Source organism: Protomyctophum parallelum (assembly GCF_964188405.1).
Source record: "Protomyctophum parallelum genome assembly, chromosome: 2".
Lineage (NCBI taxonomy): Eukaryota > Metazoa > Chordata > Actinopteri > Myctophiformes > Myctophidae > Protomyctophum > Protomyctophum parallelum.
In genome coordinates this window covers 49956906-49970422 of record NC_139699.1, presented here as the reverse complement: position 1 = coordinate 49970422, position 13517 = coordinate 49956906, and the positions used below count along the sequence as shown (strand labels likewise).

Genomic DNA, 13517 nt, shown 5'->3' with positions numbered 1-13517 from the left:
GACACCAAGAAATAAACACCATATAGACACTATGGTGTCTAAAAAATCAGTTCATCAGGTTATTTTAAACAAAACCCAACAGTTTGAAATGTTTGTAGATAAACTGAATAAAAATAAACTAGAAAAAGTGCCCTTCTGGGCACAGGTCTCCACCAGGATAGGAATGTAGGACATTGCAGCTTGCCTTCATCTGGTGGTTGGATAAAAGGGCAACAAAAGTAAATAAAAACACTTTTCGGCCAGTTATAGCGCCACCTTGAGGCTGAGTTGAAATTGTTCATGTGGCATTTCGTCCTCGGCCTAGTGGGAATGTGGGTGCACAATTTCACGGAAATCACGCGATGTGTTGATGATTTGCAGCATTTTGTTTGAAACTGAGCACTCCTGTGAACTTTGGAAGCCAATCTTAACCAATCAGGATGGAGTCTGAGAAATCTGAAAGACCGGTTTCGTTGAATGGCTCTAGAGAGACTGTGTACCAATTTGCGTGATGTTTGGACAAAATCTCTAGGTGTACTGTGCAAAAACTTGTTTTGCACAAAGCGGCCTCCTGGTGGCGCTATAACAGGCCGTTCTGGAAAGTTTGGGGCAGAGGTTCATCGTTGGCATCCAGGGAGTGTGTGTGCAAAATTTGGCATCGACCGGGTTAACGGTGGCCGAGATTAGCTGCTCACGGCACACACACACACGGACGGACGGACGGACGGACGGACACACGGACGGACGGACGGAGTGCAAAACATACTCTCCCCCCATGCCTTCGGCCTGGTGGAGACAATTAGGTATTCAGCAACTCAAAACACTGAGGTTACACACGTAACCTTCACTCAAAACCACTCGTAAAACCATGATTTCATGTCAACCGTTTGCAGTTTAGTGAGTTACCGTGCGCAGTTCATAAATAGAAATTTTGTACCATGGGCTTGTCCGTGCCCAGTAACAATGATTGTTCCAGATCCATGACAAAACAACAAAACAAGCGCCTGGAAATAATAAGAGGGGAGAGCGTATCCTGGGGGAGTTCATTAAAAGGGTGTGAAGAGAGACGTAATGAGATGATGACTGTTAAATACTGACCTTTGACAGAGAGAACAAGAGACAGACTGGGAGAAAAAGAGAGAAAATGCTAAATATAGGTACAGAGGTTAGAGCTGGGAAATGGCAGGTATAACTCATGATGCACACTATCCTGATACAGGAGTCACGATACGATACTTTAGCCAATATGACTAAATTGCTATACAAGGAAAAGGAATCTTCCAAATGTGGGCTTTGAGAGTGGCAGCGGTTAGCTATAGTTTCACTGCCATGATTTGAGAGAGAATGATATATTCATTAGGTCATTTTAACATAGCCTCAATAACTATATCTCTTTGATCTCTTTTAATCCTTATACCACTTTTGGAGGTCGGTCGCTATCTCTCCCAAATGCAGTGTTTAATATTATCCATTTGTCCTTTCTCTATTCTTTAGTTTTTCTGGCCAGATAGATACATATAGATAATTGTTCTCTATTGAATGTGATTTTCCGTATTTATCCGTCTTTGCCAGCATACTGCATTTCTGTGTTATGCCTACAAAGCACCCACTGGAGTAAATTGAATGGAATTGAATTGAGACTGAGAGAAGATGAAAGTGGCGTCATTTTACCCACTGCTTTGTTATGGCAGCATCATCGCACATAATATACAACGCACATAATGAACAGATTCAATCTTGTGGAAGGACCGCAGCCACAGAAATGACTGCAAGCGAGATTTCAAGATCAATGTATAATCTATAATGAATCTAACTTTTATGCAGGTTGGAAAAACAAACATGTAACCGCATGGCTTTGTGAAAATTACGCGACAGGCCAACAGCACGCACACCAAGCCTCGCCCCCACTCGATCATGATTGGCGGAAGGCCCCTCTCTATCCTGATTGTGGCTCAGGAGGTAGAGCAGGTCCTCCAATGATCCCTGGGTCGGCAGTTCGAATCCCGGCTCCTCCTGTCCACATGTCTAAGTGTCCTTGGGCAAGACACTGAACCCTACATTGCCTCCAATGAGTTGGTCGGTGCTAGCTTTCCACCATTGGCATTGACACTGGCATCTACTGTTCGCCGCTTCACCTCCCAATGTATGAATGAATGAACCATTGTAAAGTGCTTTGAGCACTTGGAAAAGTGCTATAAAAATGCAATTCATTATGATTGGATGAAGGCTGGGCCACCTAGCCAAAAACAAAACCTAAGGGTTTTTTTTACCTCAGGGGTTAACTGGGGACAGGGATGAACTCATTATAATGGTCAGCACACTCTATAGTATGGAGGATTATCACAACAAAACAAAAAAGAAGTGATATTTGAATTAAGTGAAATCTCTGAATATAGCCTACCTTTAAAGGAAGATGAGCCAAATCATCATGCCGGTTTTCAATTTCTCCACTCAAGGCTGCAAGTGAAATGGCTTTGTACTAGTCTGTATGCATGACAAGACATTCCTGTAGTGTAGCAGACTGATGGGACATCTATCTGCCTACACAGTGCATACATTCATGTTGTCCTTAGACATATACATTAATCTACACATATTCATATATATAAACATACATATAAATAAGAAAATAATACAAGAATTCCTTCTGTGCAGAGTCAATACCTTTGACCTTTGACAATTGTAGTTAAAGGACCACTTCACCACTTTTCAACCTATCTTCATATAATAGGTCCTCACTAATAATCATGATAAAATGGCACGATTTCTTTCTACTCAGTCTGTGTCTCATAGGAGGGCTGTGGGCAGTTTAGAAACCGTCTTCCAGTGACATCATCATGAGGCAGATTTCTTTTGAACAAGATTCTTTTTACAAAAATGTTTAGATTTTCATTATCGTGAGAACGATGGCTTCCATTTACGCATTGCAACTTTTCGGGACTAAAAGCCTGCAATTTATATTAGCTTGTATATTCCCCATCGATGATGTCACTGGAAGACGGTTTCTGAAATGTCCACAGCCCTCCTATGAGACACAGACAGAGTAGAAACAGTTGCGAAAGCCTCAGCCTCAGTTATCTAATTAGGAGGAGATTGTGTCACAAAAGAAGTGCTTGTCCACCTTGGCCAGATTAAATCATTTGGTTACCTTGTGGTAATGTTGGTATTAAAAGTCAAAAGGAATTGTTATGCACATCCCTGTGAACACTGGTGAAGGACAAAAAAGATACGTAATAAGAATATGTCTGCTGCTCCCAGTAAACTTTATTGTGGAACTCTGCTTCTCCCAGTAAACTTTAATGTGCAACTCACATTATGTTTTGACCTTCCTCAGTTGCAGCCTGGGTTACTCAGAGCAGCAGCTGTCTGTTCTTAAATATGTTGGTTTTAACCAGATACAAACAGAGACATGGATCACGTATGGTGATTTGTAAGCTTTGCAAAAAGTTGTACTGGTGAATGAGACCCAAACCACAGTGGTGCATTTATTCACTGACAATACTCTTCTATCTCAATGCCACACACATACTCTCTAGCTGTCCCTCTAGACCACAATTTGGCCTGATGTTTGGGCTACATTGTTGACTGCAGAGCGCATCATTGGACGCAAAAAAATACACACACACACACACACACACACACACACACACACACACACACACACACACACACACACACACACAGTTAGCTCGACCGTCTGGGCACCTAGGCTGCTGAGCCAGCCTGACGGCGTGCCGCGGGTTCGACTCCCGATCGCGACGGACTTTGCCGCTTGTCTTCCCCCCATCTCTCTCCCCATTTCCTATCAATCTACTTTCAACCTATCAATAAAGGCAGAAAAAGCCTCAAAAATATATCTAAAAAAAATACATGGTCATTGCATTGTGCATACCGAAAGAAACGCCTCGCAATAATTCCTTGAGTTAGCTTCTCTGAGATAACCTGACGCTGCCAGATCCAAGAAGCTTGCTACACAAATTTGTTTAACAGCTTATTGGGATCGCGGAAGCAAATTCGATGACGGGGCTGTTCCTTTTTTTCAAGATACTTGGTAGATGATTGGATGGGACCGTCTGTCTATCACCGTGTGGGCGTGCAAACACAACCAATCATATTGTCGTGTCTATATATGTAGCTTCACATCCGGTTTCGCACATATCCCGCCCTTAGCTCACGCTGATTGGCTCGAACCGGGAGCGGTTCGGTGTTAGCTGAACTCCCTGAGAGGTCCCAGATGGTTGTGGTGTTGGGGAACATGGTTACCCAATACCGCCCCCATCTGGCAAAGTCAGGTTATCTCTGAGAAGCAAGTGGGTAGACTACAAACATACAGACAGGAGGACCATATTCTAGAGATGAGAGGACAGGACAGTCGGTGCTAAAAGAAAATACAGAATGTGGAAAAGACAAAAAGATGAATGGCACTTTTTGACTACAGGAACTAAGCGGCGCATGCTGTGCTGTGTAACGCAGCATTTCATGGTTTTGTGTTTCCATATGTTACGGCTTGGACTTAGACAAGGTTCTCAAATCTCATTTCGGCCCTGCTGAGGAGTTGTACAATTAAACCAGAGTTATTGGAAACCATGGGAGGATCAAGTAGTGCTGTTATTATAATTTATTGTATTAACATACCACCACATACCACCATCACAACCAACCCTAACCCATCACAACCAACCCTAACCCAAAAATCGTGCTACCTAATTGAAGCATGTACCCCGGCGGCCTCTTTGTATGCGGCCTACAAGCCAAGCAGTTATCCAATTTTCTCCCAACAAATTGCCCATGGTTCTGGCTAGGACACTGGCAACCATCCACTTTTCCACCGTCATATGTGTCTCCACTCCTCACAATCACAAAATGTTTGCTAATTTTCCCCATATTGTAGCCTGTAGGCGGTGTCCTAGGGCCGTGCTTCGCAGCCTGTAGGCAAGGTTAGGTGGCTGCCTGCGGGGCCCCCACACAGCCAGGGGGCCTCATGAGATTTGTTCTTTCAGCCTGTATATGCATGTGCACTACTAACTCAGAGCCAAGCAGTTATCCAATTCTCTCCCAACTCGCTCGTGGTTCTGGCTAGGCAACCATCCACTTTTCCACCTTCACATGCGTCATACATTTCTCATAATCACAAAAGATTTGCCAATTTTACCCTGTAGCCCTGTAGGCGGTGTCAGGGCCGTGCTTTGCTGTAGGCAAGGTTAGGACTTTGTGGTTTTCTTTAAAGGGTGGGAAGCAGGGACATTTCCTTTTAAAAATAATGATGCATATCTTTCAAAGACCCCCTTAAGGATGTCCAGTTAAAAAAAAACATTTATAAAAAATGAAATACTTAGGCACAGTTATAAGCAGAACACTAGATGGCGCAATTTCACAATTTCGTTATGTCAAGGATAGATGGTGAAGTCGCCACAGCGCACCTCTGCTATGGACAGTATTCAGGTCACGATTGATTAATTGAACATTCTATTCACAGAATAGGTACAGTTCAAACGAAGGTGCAGGTCAATACAAAAACTGATAAAACCAGAAAAATGACAGCTCAGTCATAATATATATTCTGGTGTTGTTGTTTACAGTCATAGTGTTGATGCTTTATGCATTGCAAACAATTTGTTTCTAGGCTATATTAGCTGCTGCTGTGTAGTAGAAGAAACATAAAAGCAAGGGCCATGGGGGAGGCTGCGTTCCCTATCAAATCTAGTTTTTTTTAATCCCATGCAGCTCCGTACGACAAGTCACAGAACATCACTCCATTCGCGACTCCATACACTGCATTACAACTAAACAGTATGCACAAAAAACAGACCTTGACTTCCTCCACTTACAAAATTGCACTATGCGCTGATCAGCATTCGCTGATCATACTTCATTACAACCGGTCCCGGGGGTGACAGTACACAATCTTCCCCGCTTGGATCATGTAGCAGTTTGCGATACCATAGTAATGTAATGTTCTGTATGTTATTCTGCTTTTCGTCAAGCAGCAGACAGAAAAGTCATGTCATCATCATCACACCTTGTGCTGCTTGACTGTCGCAAATCAGGCTGTCACTGCAGTCTGCAGTGCTGCACGGCGTCAACGTTTTTATTTCGCTAACTCTCATTCCATAAAAACAGTAGGCTAATCGCCTACCTCTACCTGTCCTGTCCACCATTAATTCATTAACTCAGCCCCAGACTGAGTACACCTCAAGGTATACTTAAACACTATTAAATTGAATTACAGTCCTACACTGTACATAATTTGGTGTTCATACTGTATATTTGAACAGGTAAGGACTAGTACTAAATAAACAGCATTCCATTCCAGGCCCTTAAGACATGGGCCCCCAAACAGTCAGGGGGGCCACAAAGGCCTCTCCCCCTATTTTATAATCTGATCTCGGAAGTTCTGTGCATAGTAATGACATCAGGGACCTCCATTTATGCCCACAAAAGGCCTGACCGATACAGAGATCTCCATATATGCCCACAGCAGTCGAACGGCCATGCAACGTAGTTGTGAGGGCTGCGTTTTGACAATGGATTATGTTATGACCCCACACACACACAGTCTTTTTGCCCCCGCTTCCCTCAGGCGGGAGGTTGCATTCCCTAAAGACTATGAAGGCCCGACATGAAGGACCGACATTCAAACTGAATTCCCCACGGCTATCCGGCTCCTCAATGCTGCTGGTGCCCCCGACCCCCTTCCATCATCCCTCCATCAGTCCACTGAAGTGAGGTGTGCTGTCTGACCTGAACTCTTGAACTCTGCACTTTATATTCATTCACTATTCATTCACTGTCAATGTTGTTTTTGCTTGTCCTGTTGACCTCAACACCTTCACTGAAAGGACAGATAAAGGTTTGAACAAAATAGTATTCCAGTCATGACAACGTGTTTTCAGAAGAATAATATTTATCTGTGAAATGTAATGGAGTGAGTCATGAACTTCAATAAACAAACAACATCAATTCAAGTACAGATATACTCTTGAAGAGAAGACTTCTGCACAATTTGACATTAAATAAAAAGCTGTTGAACCAGCAAGTGGCAGTGTGCGACCCGCAAACTGCCACTTGCTGGTTCAAGAGCTTTTCCCTCCTTCTCCTACAAGTACAGATATTCAAAGATGATGATGACCTGAAACAACTTTTGGTTTAATATACATTGGAGGATAACACAGAGGATTAACTGGATCCAATGGATCAATAAAGCATAACTTAATTTACCATTTCTCTGGTGTAGGAAATGGGCGTACAATTGAGCCTCTCCAGACCGTAATCCGCCGGCAGGCAATTTATTTTTGCCAACGGCTGATTCGGTCTGGTTTATTAACCAGGCTACTGCTCCTGACCCTGGCATTGACCTTAGAGCAGGAGCCGGACCTCAGCCACTGCCCACTGCTCCTAATAGATACGAAGGGTCAACTGCAGAAGACACATTGTGTCAATAAAATATAGCTTAACGGTCAGAATAGTTTTGTGTCACTTGCCGATAGGCACTGGCACTGCACACAGAAACATAATGTATAATACCGCTATGTAGAGTCCATAGAGTGAAGTGCAGCGTTGTAGTTTTTTAAGAGATGGAGAAGGGGGCATATTATATTATATTAAAAGAATAATGAAATGGCTACCAAGATTTCTGCTGACGAAGTCAGCAAAAATCCTTAGCATGTTTGCAAAATGCATACATTAGCTAAAACCAAGAGCTACAGGCATATAAAGCTTTACACATGTGCGAGTGCACACACACACACACACACACACACACACACACACACACACACACACACACACACACACACACACACACACACACACACACACACACACACACACACACACACACACACACACACACAGGTTTAACTGTTTAGTATGTACTAGTACAAGGCAGAGATGCCTCCAGGTGGAATCAGTGAAAGACGTGGGAGGTTATAGCAGATGTGTCTTGTGATCAGCTTGCAACATTTCGTACCCTGGATGCTAGCATAATCACTTTTATGTTGTTTCACGCCGTCTAACTTTTCTCACCACTTCTAAAATCCTAAACAGCGCAAAGAATTCTCAGTGATTGAAAATGCAATGTATTTCAGTGGACGTTGAATCAGAGTAGGATTGTAGTGAAAAGCTACCTTTTTCAACCATGTCTGTTTTGCTGCATTAAAAATCTAGTGACTTTTAGCAGCCTGTTATACCCTGAACGCCCGGGGGTATTTAGTACCATTAATTCAGGGCGCCCAGCGATTTGCAGCTACGAAGCCCTTTTCAAGGTGCACCAGGCGCCATCTGGGATGTAGCTGAAGTAGACAGATGTAGCCAAAACACACCTGAGGCGATCGCCAACAACGGGAGGTATGATTACTTCTAACGCGACTAGCGACGGGACCGCGATATGGGCCGTCAAAAACATAATCTTTGTTTAGAATTGGACGGATTGATTTAGATCAAGAGTTATCCACTAAAATGGAGGGGGACCACTTTGGATGACGTCCCAACCCGGAAATGACCAACAGGCGCTCCCAGCCTGTGGAGAGGTGCGCTCGGTTATGATGTCATCATCATGTTCCGTCCTGTGATTAATCTCCGTCCTGACCGCTACTATTTGATAGGACGGAGACCTCCGTTTATGCCGGTCAGGGTGTTAAAAGTGTCCAGGGCCAAGTGGCCAACTTGGACAGGAGGGGAAAATATAAATATAAATATAAATATAAATATAAATATAAATATAAATATAAATATAAATATAAATATAAATATAAATATAAATATAAATATAATAATAATTTTATAATGAATATTTTGATGATCGGCTCCTTAGTTGCCATACCTAAACTGTGTAATATGCTTTTTTCCGTAATGGGTTTCTGTGCCATAGCCTGCGTGCAGGATTCTGCATTCATTTTATTTATTTATAACAGATTTCTGTTACTAGGCCTAATAAATATGCTGTATCACAGTATCGGCCCTGTATCCTGGCTAATTGCTGTTAGTTTGTTCATATAACTTGCGTGTGGAGAGGGAAAGTATAAAAGCCACTTTTCCGCATGAAAATATGTGAAAGTGCACGTGCATTTTCACACTCATTTTCACTCATTTTCATGCGCATTTTGCGGCGCGCGCCCACCCCCTCCTAAGCGTTCAGCACCTACTACTGTAAATATCTTCCCGCGGCCCTGATCAGCTCTGCAGTTCCTCGCCCATCTCCCCATCTGTCAACACTTCCCTCATCACGTCAGCCTGCTGCCTATAGAGTAGACCCTTATCAGAACACGGTCACGCTGATAGCAGCCAGCATGTGCGTGCAGACGTTGCTGCTCAAGAACCTGACCGCTCATACGATGCAATGGAAAGGACCTAACACGCCACCCGCCGCGTGAGAAAACACATTCCATCATGCAGTGTTCAACTCAGTGCATAGGGTCTTTACAGTGATCTATGGTTAATACACCATTGCACATAAAAACGTCTAATCACAGACACATGAAAAACTGGAAAAATACAAAGATTGTGGCACTCCATCTTTAAGGAATGTACTCTGCCTGTGACAAATAGGCAGAGAGAGAGAGCGAGAGAGAGAGAGAGATAAAGTAAATCATTCCCTTACCTCATTTTTAAGTTGCCCGGTGACGGCTGTCCGTCATAGACTGACACGACGTCAAAGTCTTCCTCCAACGCCAGCGTGACAAAGCTCAGCTGGATCCGGTTCCTCTCGCCCGTTATGATCAGCCAGGTGCAGTTGGCGTAGTTGGGATAGCCGTGAGGGAAACCAGGGGACTCGATGGTGCCGTTTAGACCCTGGACAACGCCGCCACATGATTCAGCTGGGAGGAAAAAGACGGGGGGGATTAAGTTAGTTGAATCAAATGAACAAAATGTACAGCCACCCGAAGCTTGGACTATGCCTCCCCTATGCCTGTTTTAGGGGGCAGAAAAATATTGCACAAAAACTTATTTCGTTTGAAACTTTTGGTTCAAATTCCCAGACTGGTCAAGGTCTGTTGGTTATTCGGGTCTACCAGCTACAGAGTTTGGAGAGCTGTGTGTGTGCAATGCAAGGTGCACCATTGTGTGGAAAATGGATGAGCTGAATTGTGGAAAAATGTCTCATTCTTGAACTGTGTCATGATCGCTGAATAATTTCTGAGGTGCAGTTACTCGTATTTTAGTAATGCATACTAAATCAGGTCACAGTAGACACTTCAGTTACAACTGAGATAGATCATGATGAGCAAAAAGGCTTGACCTCCCATGAGATCCTATAATATAGGCTACTACATAACATCACACATGGCAGATGCTTTCATCCAAAGTGCCGTACAGTAAGAGTACATGCATTTCTTAGCATGCATGGCCCCAGTGTGAACTACAGCTGTGTTCGTGCCATACCCTGCCATACGGGACCAGCATTCACCTCCCATGACACAAACGTACAAGCAAATGCACACGGATATGCACATGTCACACGGATATGCGCACGCGCGCGCGCGCGCACACACACACACACACACACACACACACACACACACACACACACACACACACACACACACACACACACACACACACACACACACACACACACACACACACACACACACACACACACACACACACACACACACACACACACACACACACACACACACACACACACACACACACACACACACACACACACGCCATTGTAAACCCTGTGACACATTCACACGCACACGAAGCCATGGATGAGTTTTAACGGAAATGCATGTCGGGAGCCACGGGTGAGTCGTAACCAGCCACGCATGTGTCGGACTGTTGCATGTCGGACTGTTAGTACCACTATGTCGGCCCAACGTATGCACACCGTTAAGTAATGAGATAGTCATTTTCACACTCAAGGGCACAGACATAATTTTGTGACTGACTGACTTTTGGGAACATTGCGTCGACTTATATTCATTCCACATCTCCTTACCCTAACCTTATGAAACTCCAATCAAATGTAATCGGGGACACCACTTTTGTCCGCAATTTGTCAAGCTGACCCCAATTAACTAATTTCATACCCAACACTTGTCCCCAAATGTGGCCTAAGACATGAACACGTAAACACTCTCAGGATACAGTGAGTCGTGTCTCACATTCTCGCCGCACGCACGCACGCACGCACGCACACACGCACGCACACACGCACACACAGTACACAACACTTTAATACACGGGAGAGGACAGCATGCATGTGGTCTGCCAAGTGTTGAATCATTAACGAGCAGCTCTAAAATTATGTAGAAGGTTCAGTCAGTCAGAAAAAAACAAGCAGTCAACCGGTCGAAAATGATGCTTCAACTGATGCCAGCTAGAGTCAAATAGAAATTCAACCACAGTAAGTAAACACGATCAATACCACAAAGATGTGCTTATGTTGAGTCTATGCTTTCCTGCATGGCTACAATAGCTACAGTATAGGCTTACAATGATGACATTCTAAAATAATGAGTACTGCAAGATGAAAATGAAAACTACTGCAATAGTTCCTTTCCCTAGTCACTAATTAATTTTATAATGCAGCAATCAGTTACTTTTTCAGAGCAGGAAAGCAACTGTAACTCATTTCTAGTTTCTCAGTAATTTGCCCATCACCGTGCACCGGAAACGTAAAAATTACAGATGGAATGCCGTGATTTTATTCCACCCTAAAACATGATCATCAGGTATTATTAGAAGGAGGACGTTCTTTTTTTTTTTAAGTGCACAGTACTCAGTGGCCATGTTGCACATACTGTAATATGGGCATGCCGTTCAGAATCACGTCTTCCTGTAATGTGTCCTAATTTATGTCCAAGAGACATCTGTGCTATCTCGACATATCATCTTAATAATCTCATGCTCATCCTCTTTATTTAAATCAGATAATAAATCATGACAGGGAAGGAACATCTGCACAGCTCTGCCTACTGCACTGCGCGGCAATTCATTATAGATCAAGAGACATGCATGACACATGGCAATGCTAAAGGGCCATCCATACTAGGAATATAGCGATAAATATAACCGTGATGACATGAGTGCATCCACAATGATGAATGAACCTTCTGAAAACAGTGGCTGTGTCGGATCCCCAACACAGATGTTATAGGCTATACTTGTATGCACCGCAGCCCAAACTAGAAAACCAGAAGGGCATGGCTTCACAAAATTCACACAACATTCACGGACAAACACCACAACAACAACAACAACACCACAACCAGCTCAGCACGGAAAACACACAGTCAGTGGATACAGATAGAGTGTGTGTGTGTGTGTGTGTGTGTGTGTGTGTGTGTGTGTGTGTGTGTGTGTGTGTGTGTGTGTGTGTGTGTGTGTGTGTGTGTGTGTGTGACTGACTGACTGTGTGTCTCTCTCTCTCACTCGGATCGCACTGCGACACAGATTCGTGGCATTAGACGTGACACCCGCCACGGTGCGTGATTTGGAATCCCGCCAACGTTCTAGGATAGACCCGCCTTACCATGTCTCTGATTGGCTCCCAGGCAGGCATAGTTTCACTGTGGTTAGGGTTAAGGTTAGGTTTAGGTATAGTTTTACTGAGGTTAGGTTTAGGGTTTCATGGCCGCCTCAATGCTTTTCCAATGGAAGTCACGTGGTTTGAACAAACACGTGTGTTTGATTCCCCCCCCCCCCCCCATCCCCCCATCAAACAAGTGTTTGGTCAAACCACGTGACTTCCTTTGGAAGAGTATTGAGGCGGCCATGAAACACAGACGGAACACAGAATGTTCGTTTGATATTTGTGTATGAGGCTTTACTGATCCTAGCATCATGCATAGATTCATGCAGCGAGTTCCGCTGTGCTCCAGAAGCCTCAGTCATGCATTAGGTAAATGCAGCTTGTGTGGGTGCCAACACGCTACATGTTCAACAGAAATGCTTTGTTACTGAACACCTATTTGATTCAGAATTAAATAAATAAAAAGCAGCAATGCTACCACCACACAACTGAGAAATGAAGTAAACCACAAGGGGAATACCACTCATTTTCAACATTGAACAATGTCATTAATATAGGCCTACCTTAGAGACAGAGTTGTTGTGCCTAGAACTTGAGGTCTAGAACAGTAGTTCCCAGAGTGGGGTCCGGGGACCCCAAGGGGTCCGAGGGAGTCCCAGCTAAATGATAGTTTGTAACCCAATGGAGGTCTGTAACTCAGAGAGTTACAGACTGTAACTCAGAGAGTTACAAAACCGGAACCGTTTAAATTAGGGGTCCCAGAGATAGAAATGCCATTAAATGGGGGTCCATAAAGGTCATTGAAATTAAACGGGTTGAGAATCACTGCTAGAGCCGTAAAAATCTTCTCTTATGCGGGTCCCTGGCATGTATTCATGGGAATCATTGTAGGAATGACCGTGTTAGTGGCTGGAGAAACAGTACAGAGGCATTGGTAAAGGTTAACCAATGGTATGTTTATTCACCAAACGACCACTACCAACTGGCATAAATACAGGAAGCTCTCTATCCCCAGCACAGACTTCAGTTCACTGGCAAAATGGCAGCCTTTTAT

General features: G+C 43.8%; 1 protein-coding gene across 1 annotated transcript in view; it reads right to left on the bottom strand.

The window, feature by feature from the left end:
* The window catches only part of LOC310878179 (CUB and sushi domain-containing protein 1-like), a 740702-nt gene that overhangs the window by 590803 nt on the left and 136382 nt on the right, over positions 1–13517 (bottom strand). The window contains exon 2 of the mRNA XM_083792333.1: positions 9578–9794. Coding sequence (XP_083648459.1) covers positions 9578–9794 — 217 coding nt within the window. The remainder of the gene's footprint in view (positions 1–9577; positions 9795–13517) is intronic.